Source organism: Sapajus apella, unplaced genomic scaffold (assembly GCF_009761245.1).
Source record: "Sapajus apella isolate SASKATOON/1434 unplaced genomic scaffold, GSC_monkey_1.0 scaffold7, whole genome shotgun sequence".
Taxonomy (NCBI): Eukaryota; Metazoa; Chordata; class Mammalia; order Primates; family Cebidae; genus Sapajus; species Sapajus apella.
The window spans coordinates 35,188,580-35,205,393 of NW_022436947.1; the positions used below are offsets into that span (position 1 = coordinate 35,188,580).

The 16,814-nt window shown below is 46.6% G+C and overlaps 1 protein-coding gene across 13 annotated transcripts in view; it reads left to right on the forward strand.

Annotated features, from left to right (window-relative positions):
• The window catches only part of ATXN7L1 (ataxin 7 like 1), a 268,063-nt gene that overhangs the window by 227,930 nt on the left and 23,319 nt on the right, over positions 1-16,814 (forward strand). For all 13 annotated transcript variants that reach the window (XR_004268347.1, XR_004268346.1, XR_004268349.1 and 10 more), the window contains 3 exons: positions 2,182-2,465; positions 5,711-5,793; positions 6,678-6,934. Coding sequence is in view for 7 of the 13 variants with exons in the window: in XM_032276327.1 (XP_032132218.1) it covers positions 2,182-2,465; positions 5,711-5,793; positions 6,678-6,934 (624 nt within the window). In the remaining 6 variants the exon portion in view is untranslated. The remainder of the gene's footprint in view (positions 1-2,181; positions 2,466-5,710; positions 5,794-6,677; positions 6,935-16,814) is intronic.

Consider the following 16,814-nt stretch of genomic DNA (forward strand, 5'->3'; position numbering starts at 1 on the left):
TTTTTTAGTTTGTATATGTAAAAAAATTTTAAGTGCGGTAAAATACACCTAACATAAAATTTACCACCTTAATCATTTTTAATGTACATTTCGATAGTATTGACTACATTCCCACTGTCGTGCAACCAGTCTCCAGAACTTTTTTTTCCTTCTTGCAAAACTGAAACTCTATACAGTTGTTCAATGGGCATTAAAAAAACCTGCCCATTCTCCCTGCCCCCCATTCCCTGGCAACCACTGTTCTACTTTCTGTCTCTATGAACTTGACTACTCCAGGTACCTCATATAAGTGGAATTGTACAGTATTTGTCTTTTGTAACTGGCTTATTTCACTTAACATAATATCCTCAAGGCGCCTGCCCATGTCAGCATTTCCTTCCTTTTTAAAGCTGAATATGCCACGTTTTGCTTCTTCATTCATCTGCTGATGGACACTTGGGCTGCTTCCACCTCTGGCTACTGTGAATAAAGCTGCTATGAACATGGGTATATAAATCTCTCTTCAGAACCCTGATTTCTGTCACTTGCGACTTTTTAAATGTGCCAAGGAGTAAGCCTAGAAGAATTCTGTATCACATTGTTTTGCATCTCTTATCACTTGGAAAAAAATCAGGAATGCAGCACTAATTTCACCAGGTAATCTCTGTGTAGCGTCTTGGTGCACCCATTCTCAAAGGGCTTCTTGTGCCATTCTTCAGTGATAGGGGAGTGCTTTGAGAATTGCCATTAAATAGAAAGGAACGCAGTTCAGCTCTGTGTCAGAGACGGAGACACTCTGATCAAGGACGGAATTGGCAGTGGCACAGGGTGTTACCAAAAACTGTCATTCTAGTGTCCCCTCACGTGGGACTTGAAGCCCCACATCACCTTTCCCCAGCCCGAAAAGGTACGTGGTCCAAGGGAGAAGTCCATAATGTCCAGCCACAGTCTGTGCCACTACTCTGCACCCTTCTCACTGGCAAAGATCTGTAACAAACAGCTGTGATCCTGTTTCAAAGACATAAAAGGGGCAGGGGCTGGGATGGGGCTAAAATAATTTCATGAACAAGTTGATCAAAGAAATAATCTGTGAATGAATCTTAGAGAAAGGAGAGCCAGCCCACCATGTGGACAGATAAGATTCTTCGCCTGCCAAAAACAGCCCCTCTTCCCTGCCCTACATTGTCTGCAGGAATGTAAAAGCCATATTCTAGATCATTTGGCATTCAAATAGCTAAGTAGGCTTCACTCTCAGCTCAGAGATGACTGGGGAGCCCATGTTAGCATTCTCCCCTCCTGCCAGGAGGAAAGGGAATCTAGCTCTGGGACCAAAGCAAAGCTTATTCATCTCATCTTTTAAGACTCTGAGACAGAGTTCTCCACAGCCCCCCAGACACAGGTCCTTCTGCATTAAAGAGGCAGAGAAATCAAATGCACATCCCATACAGGAGAAATAGCAGGGAAGGGGGCTAAGGTGACAGATTCTGAAGAGTCAAGCACACCTTTGTGCTCTGCCTTCTTAAAATTCATCCTCTCACCTGCCAGCCTTGAGAATTGCCTATTTACATAACTCGCTGCCTAAAATGGAATATTGGATAATGCTACATGGCGGCTCACTCAATTTGAGCCCATCCCCAGGATGTGAGAGTGATCCAGAAGCCGTCCGACAGCACGCCGTGCAGCACGCTGGCCTCCAGCCATGCCTCCTTGTGGTGTGATCCTGTCAGCACTCCGGAGCTAAGCAGATGTCAGGCCCGATCCGGGCCGGGCTGGGGACTAGCTGAGCGGCGGGGGGAGGGGGCGTGATTCAGCAGTGGCACACTGTCTTCAGGGGACAAACGGCATCTCTTCCTGAGCTTCCCAGCGGGCGCCTTGTTCTGCCCAAGGTGCTGTGTCAGAGACCGTCAACCTCTAGGGCCCAGGAAGGGGGGAGCTGCAGGATCTATGGGACAGCCCAGCATGGAAGGTAATCAGTCAGCCCTGATGCCACCCCTGGCGCCGTGCCAGCCTCGTACCCCCTGTTGATCCTTTCCAGGGCACAGAGCTCTCTCCCATCAAAACTGGACACATGCTGCTTGCTTATAGGAGGGGTATAAATAAGTGATAAGGACATGTTCTGATAATGATAAGCGGGTATGGCCCCTCAGCAGACTAAATGTATCAAAGAAGGCAATTGTGTGTGTTTGTTCATTTATTTTTCAGCGTTCCGGTTCCTGTAGTCAGTTTGGAGAAAATTCCTAACCTAGTGAAGGCAGATGGTGCCAATGTCAAAATGAACTCTACAGCCACTACTGCAGTTTCCGCCTCCTCCACCTCGTCCTCCGCTGTCTCCACCCCTCCTTTAATTAAGCCGGTCCTGATGTCCAAGTCAGTGCCACCTTCACCAGAGAAGATCTTAAATGGCAAAGGAATTCTGCCAACCACCATAGACAAGAAACACCAAAATGGCACCAAAAACAGCAACAAGCCTTACAGGAGACTTTCAGGTATGTGTCAGTGTCGTCAGGGTCTGACTCATGATTAGACTGAAAGGGAGTTGCATCCATAACCAAGGAGTGATGTGTTCTTGTCATTAAGCAGGTCTGTTTTACTTTTAAGGGGGATGTGGAGTTCACCTGCAAACAGGAACCCCACCTAAAAATGCAAGGGAAAACCAGGTCTCTTCTTCCCTGGGCAAATGAAGTCCCTGACTTAGTTCAGTGCTTAATGGGAGTAACCCTAGCAACCCAGGTGGCAGGATGCCCTGCACCAACCCAGTCTGTCGATTCCGAGGGTCTTCTGAGCAGGTGGTTCTGTGTATCCGCATCATGCTGACGACTTGAACCAGTGCTGGCTTCCATAGACGCTTCACTGCTAAGAAGCTGGACAACACACACACACAGGCATCTCATGGAGGCTCAAGGCGTGCGAGGGGCAGCCCCGCCAGCGCTGTGCTGCACAGGGACACACAGCCTCTGTCCTTTGGCTTTTGGGAGTTTCCAGGTTGATTCTGCAGTTGGGTTTACAACTGTCTGTCCCCCATACTCAGGTTGGAATTCCCAAACAGGAACGCTAGGGCTGGCAGTGCCCATGGGGTTTTGGAGCGGCCTCTTTTGGGTCTACTGCTTGGTTGTCTGAGCAGACACTTGGGGTGCCAGGAGAGGCACTTGGGGCCGTTCTCTGAGATGACAGTGGCTCTGCTGGAGGCCCCCATGTGGGTAATGTTTGCCTTGGATCTGCTGTAGAACTAAACGTGGCAGTTTTTACTTTTTCTGAAAGACCAGGAAAAGCTATAATCGTCATAACTTCTTCACACATCAGGGGCACTCCCTAATGGTGGCCAGAGAAAGTAAAATACAGTGACAGCCACACTATGACAGAGAAATGGTCCTCAGGTTAAGCTTGATTTTTAAGCACCCAAGGAATTGTGGGTAATTTTATTATCTACTTCTATATTTGAGTGTATTTCTGGTTTTTCTGTCTTTCATCTGTAACTCTCTTAAAAATTATGTCTGAAAAGTCCCTCAGTCCCAAAGCATTCAAATAAAGCAGGTATCATGCCTTGTACATCTCTGCCTGCACTGCCCACCCACTGTCAAGAGAGGAAGGTAGAGCCTGGCACTCTAGCACCATGGGCCTCACGGTTCAAGCTGGAGTCCCCAGCGCCTGGCTCTTCCTGAATGGAAAGCTCGGCTTCACTCCTCAGAGGAGGTGGCACCATCCCCGGAAAACCGGTAGGCGTGGGCACAGTGGCCGGAGGCCGAGGGGTCCTCGCTGTAGCAGAAGCACGGCCTTGGCTTCCAGCCTGCGACCCCATCTGAAGTTGTTTGGGGATTTTTTTTTGCCACGTGTGGTTTTTGCATTTTGTGGGTTGTCCTGTCTTACTGGGTCTTTTGCTTGTTTCTGCCTCACTTTCACATTTGGCAGCCGGCTCCTCCCCACAGCCAACAGCCTGCTCAGCTTCAGGTCGACATGAGGCGCTGGTGTGGGACCAGGCACAGGCCTGACTCTGGCGGACCCAGGAGGAAACACCACACCAGGCAGCCTGGTCAGAGAGGGCTCCGAGCAGACCAGCATCTCCAGGCCTAGCATTTTTTTTTTCCTAAGTGAAGCTTAAAAAAAAAAAAATTTTTTTTTAAAAACAGAGAGAGAGAAAAGGCAGACAAAAACAAAAAAAAGCAGAGAGGCACTCTGGTAACCAGCCAGGGAATCTGCTTGGGTGTAGAGTGGTTTTCTTGTGCATGCCATAGGCACCACCACTGCAACCTTCCTATGACCCTCAAAGCTTTTGAAAATAGAATACATTTATTTATTATGTTATAATCTGAGCTTTATTGTAAGCTCAGAGTTTACTCCACCAATTTCAGACAGTTTTCTGGTTAGGTAACCTTTTTTGAGTTTGCAGCCATTCCAGGGTCTTAAGGATGTACCACCAATTTCTGTACACCCCTACCACCACCACCACTGTTACCAGACGCCCCACGTGCCCAGAGGGCTGTGTCTTTCCTGCTCTGCCGGACTTACATGTTTGCTTGGTGCCTTCCAAAAACGACACAGGCCATCTGAGAGGTGAAATTTTAAAGGCGAAAGGATCCTTAAGAGATCCCCTAGTCTGGAGAGTGTAGTGAGACGCTGTATCTGCAAAAAAAAAAAAATTAGCCGGGCATGGTGGTGCCTACCTCTTACTCAGGAGGCTGAGGCAGTAGGATGGCTTGAGCCCAGGAGGTCAAGGCTGCAGTGAGCCTTGTGATCCCACCGCTGGACTTCAGCCTGGGCAACAGAGTGAGACCCTGTCTCAAAAAATAAAAATAAAAAAAAGAGATCACCTCAGAGGCCCTCATTACAGCATGATTGTCATCCTGGCAGGGGTGAAGGACCCAAGATGAGCATAGAAAGAACAGGCTCCTTAGATGTAACTGCCACACGAGCTGTCCACAGTCAACTGGAAAGGCAGGAGCTGGGGAAACCTGGCCTCTCCGCACAGACATCCTTCATCTCACAGGGGCAGCCTGCCGTGTTTTATTCCCACATGAAGCATCAGGCCCAGGACAGGGGGGACGGGGAGCAGCTTTGAGATGAGCAGACCCTGCCCTCTCTGCACGTTCAAGTTCAGCCTCCTCCCCTGCCCCTGCCTGTAATACTGCCAGAGTCCCCCTCCATCAGGTAAACGGTGTTTGTGGTCAGCAAGGTTGTGTGTAAAGCCTGCGCTGAGGGCTTTGTCAAGTGTGAGAGAGCCAGGTCATTCCGACATGTCAAGGAGTAATCTCCCACTTAAATGGCTAAAACTAGCAAGAAGGCAGGAGCCAGAGTCAGGGTTTCTGCACTCTTGGAGCAGCCCATGAAAGGGGCCATTGGGTCGCAGGTGGCTCTCCCTGGTCTGCAGCCAGCTTTGCCCAAATGCCAAGGATCTGTGGACCCATTGCAAGTGAAATAAAGCGTTAAGAGCGGCACAGCTCCTCTCCTTCCCTTCGGTGCCTGCTCCCGCCCTCTTCCCCGAGCCTTGTGCTGTGTTCGGCCATCCTGCTGAAGCTAGACTTGGGAACTTTGGGTTCAGAGGGGAGCACCATTTCCCCACCAAGCGGTTCTGGAAGCATTTTAGCAGCCGGTTGAGAAAACAAAAAACAAAAAACAGATTGCCTGACAATGTCTCACTTGTTGGTGCAAATGTGCATTTTTTTAAAAATGTAGTCTTAATGCCAAATCCTATTTAGTCTCCTTTTTTCTTATATTTTTTGTTTGTTTCTTAAACCAGAGAGAGAATTTGACCCAAATAAACACTGTGGAGTGTTGGATCCCGAGACAAAGAAACCTTGCACAAGATCCCTCACCTGCAAGGTATTTCTCTTTCCATAAAAAATACTTCCTGCTCTCGCTGGGGCCTTTGTCGAAATGTTTGCATGCCACTCTCTGCACACGGCAGGGTGTGGAACCTCGACATGACCCCCAGCTGTTCTTTGTAAGGGAAATGCTTTCTTCTCGTCCATGGTAGCAGAGTGCCTGCCTCAAGCTGGCTGGCTTTTTAAGAAGGAAAAAAAAAAAAAAAACTAGGCTTCCCCTGTTACTTGTGAGGCCAGACAGTAAATTGTATTTATAGGCACTCACAGGCGGTTCTAAAGCCTGCTACGTTTTAATGTATGCAGGAGCAGCAGCGGCGGCGGCGGCGGCGGCGGCGGCGGCGGCGGCAGCGCCCTGAAAGGCAGCCCTGGAGGGGAGGATGATATGCCGCGCCCCTGATCCAGCCACACCGGGGTGGCCTGGGGAACAGCTGACCCAAGGTGGCCACCATTGGGTAGCCCAAAGCCCTGTATTTCATACTGAACTGCTAGTGCTTCTTGGGATCAAGGCGATGGCCCTCTCTGCTTGGTGGCTCTGTTTGTCTGGGCCGAATCGAGCCTCCCACCTGCACCTGGATTAATTCTAGCATTCCCTCGCAGTTGCCTTTCATCAGAGAGGTTTTCATGGGTTCTGCGCTGAAGCTCATCATCCTATGCCATTTTTTGGAGGAAGCTTTGACTTCTTAACACCAGGAGTGTAGGGCATGGTTGCGTTCGTGTGGTCTCTGCCTCTTCCTAGCCACAGAACAGGAGCTGTTGCCTTGAAGTTGACTTTTCAAGCACCTCTAAATTTCCATGAATTGCTATTTCTGAAATGGAGGGCCTGGGGAAGCAGGTTTATGTGCTGATCAAAGAGGCTGTGCTTTTCATTTCTCTTCTCCTTAGACACATTCGCTAAGCCATCGGAGGGCAGTCCCGGGCCGGAAAAAGCAATTTGACCTCCTCCTGGCAGAACACAAAGCCAAGTCCCGGGAAAAAGAAGTTAAAGATAAAGAGCATCTCCTGATTTCCACAAGGGAAATACTTCCAAACCAATCCGGGCCGGCACAGGATTCTCTGCCAGGGTCTTCAGGGAGCTCTGGGCCAGAACCGAAAGTTGCATCCCCTGCAAAATCCAGGCCACCTAACTCTGTACTTCCTAGGTAAGTACCACCTTGACGATAGAAGCCCTGAGTGCTTGGTCAAGTGACTGTAGCTTGCTGGGTCTGTGGCGTGTGGTCTGATCATGCGTTAAATGGAAGTCATAATAGTACTACTTCATAAGGCAGGAGTAAAGTTTAAATGAGATAATGTACATAAGAGGCCCAACCCGGTGTCTGCCACATACTGTTCAACAGACTTTACTGCTGTCATCATTCTCATCATCACTGTCATCATCATTGTCAGCAGCAGCAGACTTCATAGCGGACCACCAGACCTTATATCAGACAGTGTGTGTTTTTACAGAGCAAGAGTAAGCTGGAAACAGATAACCAGGAACTGTGACGCATCAGCTGCCAGGTGACTTCCTGGTTGCCTAGGTTTGGATATTAGTTGACAATTCCTGGAGCGGAGTAGGGAAACCGGGGTGGATGTGTTATTAGCACCTCTTAGGCGCTCACTGCACCGTGCTAGTTCATTTCCCATGGTATTTTTTTCCACGCCCTTCTATCATCAGGATGAAAAGGGAAATTGGCATAGCAGAGGTTGTTTGTCCGTCCATGTGTCTCCACACCAGGAAAGCTACTCTTCTGGGCCACCTGTTTGCGCTTCTGTTTGGTTGTCCTGGACAGAAAGGAAAAAATAGAAAATAGAATTAAAACTCATTTGGATTAAAAGTAATTTAAAATCCATGCATGTCTGTTTTTTGACGGGCAGCAGCTCAGTTTCCAAATAATGGGACAGGGAACCATTTATTCAAAAATATTTATTGAGTGCTCACACCATAAGCAAGATTCCATGTTAGGTACTCTCAGGCAGGGGTGCAGAGATTAATGAAGCTAGACCCCTCTTTTCAGAAATTTAGAGTTTAAAAAATGAGAGAAGAATCAAGTAGCCATAATTTTTATAAAAAGGAAACATTAATAATACTCCATGAGAAGTGCAGATAACGGTATTATCTGATGTCTTTTATGTGTACAGTGTGAATCTCAATGGGTAGCAAATAAGCTTTAAGAGGACATAGTCATAAAAGAAGGGGAGGGAGCTGATTTTTAAAGCAAGATCAAATACTTGATAGCAGTCGCTCCTGATCTGCCAGGCTGTCACCCTGACGCCTTCCATGTTGGTGCAAGCCTGACCCAGTTTGCCAGCCAGAGTCCCTCTGTCATTATGGCCAAGCTCAGCCTCGGGTGTTCAGGAGGATGTGGTCAGATGGAATTGCCATCGCCAGCACTTCCATCATGCTCACCATCATGCCGTCACTGTCGCCATTGACATGCTACTTTCCTGGCCACCCCTCACTTTGCAAGGTCATTTTATAATGACTTCTCACTGTGATGTTGGGTGTTGGTTAAGGATATTACCCTTGTTTTAGAGTTGGGGCAACAATTCCATTCCAAACTCCTGGAAGGGGCTTCAATTCTGTATACAGCGGCTTTTAAATGTCTTTGTAGCTGTCGAACATTTCCATTCCAGCACAACCTTACATGGGTGCCCGACAGGAAAGCAGACCTGCCTCCACCTGAACCCTGGCTCAGCTCACACATGGACCCAGAGCCATCGTCCCCCACACTCGCTCAGGGATCTCCTTGGGTTCCCCAAGAACTCCGGGGAACCCAGATTGACCACCTTCTTTGGTCATACAAATCTCCTTCCATTTTTGACTGATGGAGGCACTTCTCACCCAAGCAGTGGTACCTGGCTTTACAGAGAAACAAGGGAGCAGCTGTTAAACAATAAAACAGACAGTGGAGCCTGAAGGATCTGCTCCGACTGTTCCTTTTTGGTTTAATTTTCAGAGGAATGTTCATCTATAGAGAAATGCCAGCTGTTTGTGTTCTCTTAGGGAAGCAGAAAAGGAGGGGTAAGGTTAATCAGCAAAAAGAATGTCTCTGGAAAGGAAGTTGGGGGGCAAAGGAACACATTACAAACGTTGGTAACAGAATCTTTTTTTTTTTTGAGGCGGAGGTTTGCTCTGTCGCCTAGGCTGGAGTGCAATGGTGCAATCTCGGTTCACTGCAACTTCTGTCTCCTGGGTTCCAGCAATTCTCCAGCCTCAGCCTCCCAAGTAGCTGGGATTACAGGCGTGTACCACTATGCCTGGCTAACTTTTGTATTTTTAGTAGAGATGGGGTTTCACCATGTTGGCCAAGCTGGTCTCGAACTCCTAAACTCATGTGATTCGTCCACCTCAGCCTCCCGAAGTGCTGAGATTCCAGGCATGAGCCACCGCACGCAGCCCACAGAATCATCTTTGAGAATGCTTTTCAAGGTTGAGATAGGCACCAGAAAATTCAGGGGTGAACTTTTTTCCAAAGTTAATCAGGAAAATGTCCTACCCTTATCTTAGGTTAGGACAAGGTCGCTGCAATTAAAGATTGAACAGGCACAATCAGAGTTGAATATTGTAATGACACAAAACTTACAAAAACATTTATTTACTCATATTGATGTATATATAATAGATGTTTAATCTATACAGGTTATCTGTTCTTGGCAAAAAAAAAAAAAAACTATCACACATGAATGGAATTTATTGTCATTCCCTCCCACTTGTGAGTTCCCTTTGTAGGAAATGCTAACGTGTGTGGATTTATTTCTTGCGTATCTTTTTGTTAACCTTGAAAATATTTTAGTTCTCATATTCTTACATTGCAACCCGTTCTTGTCGGGGATTGCTAAAAAAGGAACTTGAGTCTAGAATTAGAAAAGTTAAAGTTAGATAACAAGGGTTAGAATGGGATTTGAAGGGGAAATCTCAACTCCGTGCCTACTAACTAGGCAAGCTTGGTCATGGTTCTTAGCCTGTCTAGCCTCAGATTGCTCATCTGTACAGTGGAGCTCATCAGAGTCAAGTGAGAAAGTACCAAGCACATAAGAAGCACTCCATCGATGGTAGCTTTCAGTGAGTTGGAGGGGTACTCCACGGAAGGTGCAGGGAGGGAATGCAGGCCTCGACACTGCCTGATGTCCATTTGCCTGCCCTCCGTGCCTCTGCCCTCAGCCCGAGGAGCCTGGAATAACACACTCATGTGTTCTGTTTCTTTGCCTCCAACTCTAAAGGAACACATTGCTTGCTTCAAAAAGCCTGAGGGCTATGGGTGACTAGCCCAGCCAAACCCACCAGGACTGCTGGAGAGAGCGAAGAGGGCTAGGGTCAACCTGGGCTCTGACAAGCCAGGCTGAGAGCCCTCAGGAAGCCAGTGCCACAAAATCTGGGCACAGTCCCCCCTGCCTCATAGATGCTTGCACATGCAGTCTGAAGTATAAAAATCTTAAACTGACAAGGACAGTGTGGAGAGAAGCAGAAGGTCCTAGATTCCTGACGAAGGGCAGGGATGAGTCTGGAGTAAAAGCAACTTCTGTTCCATTCTGTATCTCATTAGAATAGTGATATTGCCACACTAAAAGCCAATTCTCTTTTTTTTTTTTTTTTTTTTGTAGAAACAGTCTCATTATGTTGCCCAGGCTGGTCTTGAACTCCTGGGCTCAAGCAGTCCTCTTGCCTTGGCCTCTCCAAGTGCTGGGATTACAGGCATGAGCTGCCACGCCTGGCCTTGTTCTCTCCCTGACTTCTTATATATTTGTCCCTGCGCTGTTTCTACATCTGTTTCTCAGTCTGGGAGGTTTGAGGTCATGCAGACGGGCACAAAACCCCTCCATTTCTTATTGGCTTTAGAAAAATTTCCTCACCTGAGGCCAGGTGTGGTGGCTGATGCATGTAATCCCAATGCCTGGGAAGGCAGAAGTGGGAGAATAGCTTGAGCCCAGGAATTCGAGAGCAGCCTTGGCAACATAGCGAGATCGCATTCTCCACCAAAAGGGACAAAAAAATTCTCATCTAAGAAAGGTAGATCCTAGTTTACTCACCTAAGGTGGATGGAATAAGAAGTGTACATTTCATGCCTGGCACATAGTAAGGACTGAATTAAGGTCAACTGGTAAGGCCTGAATTAAGGTCAAGTACCTTCTGCTCTCTTCCCCAACACACTCGACAAAAGGCTGATGCTCTGCTTCCTCAAAGTGCTGGGGTGGGACTTTCGCTGCATTTCCCTGAGTTGGACTGGACAAGACCCATCATCCGATACTTTGACTTTAGACCAGACTGGCGGGCAGACGGGGGGAGGGTGATGTAATGTGGAGGGGGAAAGAGTGAACGGCCACTAAACAAACTTGAGTGACTGTGTCAACACCTTCCCGTGACTCATCGCCCAATTCACCATCACTCCTCACCCAAGCCTTGCTTTTTCTGAGCCGAGCTGGTTCCAGGGAGCTCCTTCCCGCCAGGTGTCACCCTGGAATGCAGCAACCAGAGCTAAAAGGTCCTGAAAGCATCCGCCACTCCATCATCTCCAGGACGCTGCGTGCACCCTGAGGGAAGTGAGCCCAAAAAGGAAATGATGTGGAGCTCCTCCTCCCAGTGTGTGTGCACACGCAAGCATACCGTCATCATCCCTGTTTCGCCCTTTGCTCCCACAGCCACTTCTGGGCTATAGCACAGCTTCCATGCTCAGCTTACCCCCCAGGAATCTCTTCCACTCATCTCCTCCTCTCTTTTATCTGGCAACCAGAACTTATGGAGTGTTTCAGCCAGTTTTCTTCTTAATTACACTGTTTTTTTTTGCTGTTAGTGTTTTGTTGTTGTTGTTGTTGTTTTTGTTTTTTTTGTTTTTTTGTTTTTTTTTTTTCTGAGACGGAGTTTCGCTCTTGTTACCCAGGCTGGAGTGCAATGGCGCGATCTCGGCGCACCGCAACCTCCGCCTCCTGGGTTCAGGCAATTCTCCTGCCTCAGCCTCCTGAGTAGCTGGGATTACAGGCACGCGCCACCATGCCCAGCTAATTTTTTGTATTTTTAGTAGAGACGGGGTTTCACCATGTTGACCAGGATGATCTCGATCTCTTGACCTCGTGATCCACCCGCCTCGGCCTCCCAAAGTGCTGGGATTACAGGCGTGAGCCACCGCGCCCGGCCTGCTGTTCGTGTTTTGAGACAGAGTCTCACTATGTCACCCAGGCTGCAGAGCAATGGCATGACCTTGGCTCATGGCAACCTCTACCTCCTCGGTTCAAGCTATTCTCCTGTCTGAGCCTCCCAAGTAGCTGGGACTACAGGCACCCGCCACCATGGCTGGCTAATTTTTGTATTTTTAGTAGAGATGGGGTTTCACCATGTTGGCCAGGCTGGTCTAGAACTCCTGACCTCAGCCTCCCTCACCCACCTCAGCCTCCCAAAGTGCTGGGATTACAGGCGTGAGCCACTCCACCCAGCCTGCATTTTTTAAAATCAGAGTAAGATAGGCACGTAGTTCAAAAATTAAATTGTGCTTGAAGAATTAGAATGAAAACAGTTTCTGCTATTCTGGAACATGTCTTTGCCCCTTCTGTGTGGAAGCGGAGTGACTGCTGTTTCCTGGATCCGAGTGACTGCCTCCTTCTTGGTTTGCTCCTTTATTTTGATGGAGGACCTCCTCCATTAGCTGGGAGGTCAATATTTAGAATCCTTGCACACTTGAAAATATTTTCATTCTACTCTCACACTTAAATTGATAATCTATTTGAGTATATAACTGGATTGAAAATCATTTCCCTACATAATTTTAAAGACATTTTTTCATTGATTGTAGCATTGAAATTTTTATGAAGAAGTTTAATATTCTGATTATCATTTCTTTGCACACATCAGGTTTTTTTTCTCTGAAGACTTGGGGCTCTGAAAGTTCACAGTGATCACTTTTTTTTTTTTTTTTTTTTTAAAGACAAAGTTACACTCTGTGACCGAGGCTGGAGTGCACAATGTACAATCATAGCTTGTCCCAGCTTCAAACTCCTGGGTTCAAATGATCCTCCTGCCTCAGTCTCCCAAGTACCTGGGACTACAGGTGCAAGCCACTGCCCCTGGCTAATTTTCTTATTTTATTTTTTATAGAGACAGGGTTTTGCTGTGTTGCCCAGGCTGGTCTTGAACTCCTGGGCTCAAGCCATCTACCTGCCTCAGCCTCCCAAAGTGCTGGGATTACAGATGTGAGCCACCACACCTGGCTAATCACTCTTGATGTACCTTATTTTCATTCATTGTACTGGATACTCAGTAGTTCATTCAATCTGGAGATATTTATCCTCTTCTGGGATATTTTCCTGTGTTACATCTTGGATAATTTTCTTCCCACTCTTGTCTTTATTCTTTCTTTCTTGACTTCCTATTATTTGGATATTGGACCTTTAGCTCTCTTACCTCTTTTTGTTTCTGAATCTCCTTGGTCTACTTTCTGAAATATTCTTTGACTTTATCTTCAAAAAATGATATATTAATCATTTATGATGCCTTCCTATTTTTTAGGATCTGGTTCTCTTTATCTGGTTGTTTCTTATACCATTCCACAAGATACTATTGCTTTCCAGAGGTAATAACATCCTAATATCTTTGAAGATAGGTTTTTTAGGTTTTCTTCTTTCCATCATTGTCTTAGTTTTTTCTGGGTTTGTTTCCGTTCTGTATTCACGTCTTTGATGTTTGGTTGGGCAGTGTCACAGTGGAGATGCTCCAGCAGTGTTGAGTGACCTCTAACCATGCTCATTAGAAGAGAGGCTCTACCAGCCTAACTAGAAGTCTGTGTGTGAGGTTGTCAACCAAAATTTGTCTGATCACCACTCAGCCTTTTGTTTGAGGATTCCCAAAGGCAAGATCTGGAAGCCTTCTATGGGGCCAGTTTCTCAAAGAGAGAGGCCTGCCTGGTGATGTGCCTGGCAACAGGCATTCTGGAAGCCCTGACTAGAAATGGCCCACAGTTCCACTGTGTCCAGCCCTGTGCCTCACTCCTACTCTGTGCTGAGCCCGATGGCCTCGTGTCTAGAATCTCTCCAGTTCAATTTATCTGGCAAGCAAAGCTTTGCTCTCTTGTTAGAAAGTTTATTGTGGGTGGCCGAATGTGGTGGCTCGTGCCTGTAATCCTAGCACTTTGGGAGGCCGAGGTGGGCCCATCACTTGAGGCCAGGAGTTCGAGACCAGCCTGACCCACATGGTGAAACCCTGCCTCTACTAAAATACAAAAATTAGCTGGGTGTAGTGGCACGCATCTGTGATCCCAGCTACTCGGTAGGCTGAGACAGGAGACTTGCTTGAACCCTGGAGGTAGAAGTTGCAGTGAGCCGCGATGGCACCACTGCAGTCCAGCCTGGGCGACAGAGCGAGGCTCCAGAAAGTTTACTCAGGTACGAAAGAGGGTGTCCCGGCAGAAATGGTGATAACTCATCACCTGGCTGTGTGAGGTGGTAGAAATGGCCTTTAGGTCCAATTGCCTTGTATTAAAACCTTCAACTCTCGAGCTGTGTTTAGTCCTCACCTCACCTATGACTTTTGCAGCTCTAGGGATGTCCTGGAGGTTCTTTAGTAGGTCAGTTGCTTTCCCATCAGTAAATACTTCTCCAGCCACATCCTGTTTTCATAAAATGTTAAGACCTCATGTGCTTATATCAGTTGGGATGCTTCAGGTGCAAGTAGCAGAAAACATAGACTACCGTACACTTAAATAATCGGGAAACTTACCGCATGCAACATGAGGTCCAGAGGTGAAGGAGCACCAGTCCCCAGTGATCAGAAATTGACTTGTTTTCACAGCCCTTCTTTTAGTCCACCCTCTTCAGTCTTTTGGCTTCATCCTCAAAGTCCTGTAGCAAAACGACTATAGCAATTCCAGGCACATGCAGATGTAACAACATCCGGATGAAGCTGAGGACCACCTTTTCCGTGTGTCTCTTTTTTTCTTAATAAACTTCACGTTTTACAGAAGTTTTAGTTTCCCAGCAAAATTGAGCAGAAGGTACACATTTCCCATATACCTCCTGCCCCCACACATGCATAGCCTCTGCCACCATCAACGTCCCCCACCAGAGTCTTGTGTTTCTTTTTTTGTTTTTTTGAGACAGGGTCTCTGTCCCCCAGTCTGGAGTGCAGTGGCATGACCTCAGTGCAACCTCTGCCTCCCAGGCTTAAGCAATCCTCCCACCTCAGCCTCCCGAGTAGCTGGGACTACAGGTGCATGCCACCATGCCTTGCTGATTTTTGTGTTTTTTATGGAGACGAGGCTTTACCATGTTGCCCAGGCTGGATGCCTCTTTTTTAAAGTGAGAGAAAGCATTCCAAAAGCCCTCTACCCCAAAAAATAATTTTAAAAAAATTTTCTCATGTCCTTTTCTATACCAATCATTAGCAAGCAAGATGAAAGAGAGTCCTATTATTGGTTTAGGAGCTAAATGGATGTTAGGAAGTCATCACCATAACTATCACCATATTTCTACTGATCTCTTTGTTCTTTAAACCTAATGCCCTTTTTATCTCTTTATTGTTATTTTAGTAAGATTTTAGAAGAGAGAAGAGATAAATGTGTGTGATCCATCTGCCCTGTTTAACAGGAAGTTCTTCACATTCCATGCTCATGGCAGCATGATAGCATTTCATCCTGGTGTGGTGCCTCACACCTGTAATCCCAGCACTTTGGGAGGCTGAGGTGGGCGGATCACTTGAGGTCAAGAGCTCAACACTAGCCTGGCCAACATGATGAAACACCGTCTCTATTAAAAATTCAAAAAATAGCCAGGTATGGTGGTGCATGCCTGTAATCCCAGCTACTTGGGAGGCTGAGACAGGAGAATCACTTGGACCCAGGAGGCAGAGCTTGCGGTGAACCAAGATTGTACCTGGGTAAAGGAGTGAGACTCTGTCTAAAAAAAAAAAAAAAAAAATTAGCCAGATATGGTCACACATGCCTGTAATCCCAGCTACTCAGGAGGCTGAGGCATGAGAATCGCTTGAACCTGGGAGGCAGAGGCTGCAGTGAGCCGAGATCACACCACCACATTACAACCTGGTGAGGGAATGAGGCTCTGTCAAAAAATAAATAAATAAATAAAACAATAATAAGGCGGGGTGCGGTGGCTCACACCTGTAATCCCAGCACTTTGGGAGTCTGAGGCAGGCAGATCACTTGAGATCAGGAATTTGAGACTAGCCTGTTTAACATGGCAAAACCCCATCTCTACTAAAAATACAAAAAAAAATAGCCAGGTATGGTGGCATGAACCTGTGATCCCAGCTACCCAGGAGGCTAAGGCAGGAGAATCACTATTTTAAAATAAGCCAGATGTTGTGTCACACGCTTATAGGCCCAGGAAAATTGCTTGAACCCGGGAGGCAGAGGTTGCAGTGAGCTGAGATCACACCACTGCATGCCAGCCTGTACGATAGAGCAAGACTCTGTCACACAAAAAAAATAAATAACAACAATAATATTAATACTTGTTTCTATATATGTGTGTATACATACATATATAAATATCTTTTTATATAATCTATATATGTGCATATATGTATATATGTGTATGTATGTATGTGTATATATGCACATATATATGTGTATGTATATGTATATATATATATGTATATATATAAAAAGAGATATTATTTAACAGTAAAAAAGAAATCCTGCCATTTTCAACAACATGGATGAACTTGATGGCATTAGGCTAAATGAAATAAATTAGACAGAGAATGACAACTAGTGTATGATTTCACTTACAGGTGGAAACTAAAAAAGCCAAATTCACAGAAAGAGAGAGTAGAATGCCATTTGTTTGGGGCTAAGGGTTGGGAACAATGGGAGATATTAGACAACTTTCAGTTACAAGATGCATATACTCTGGGGATCTAATCTCTAGCGTGGTGACTCTAGTTAATAATACTGTACTGTGTACTTGAAATTTGCTAAGTAAGTAGATCTTAAGCGTATTTCACTGGGCTCAGTGGCTCACGCCTGTAGTCCCAGCTATTTGGGAGGCTGAGGTTGGAAGATCCCTTGAGCACAGAAGTTCCTGTGAGTACAGTGAGTG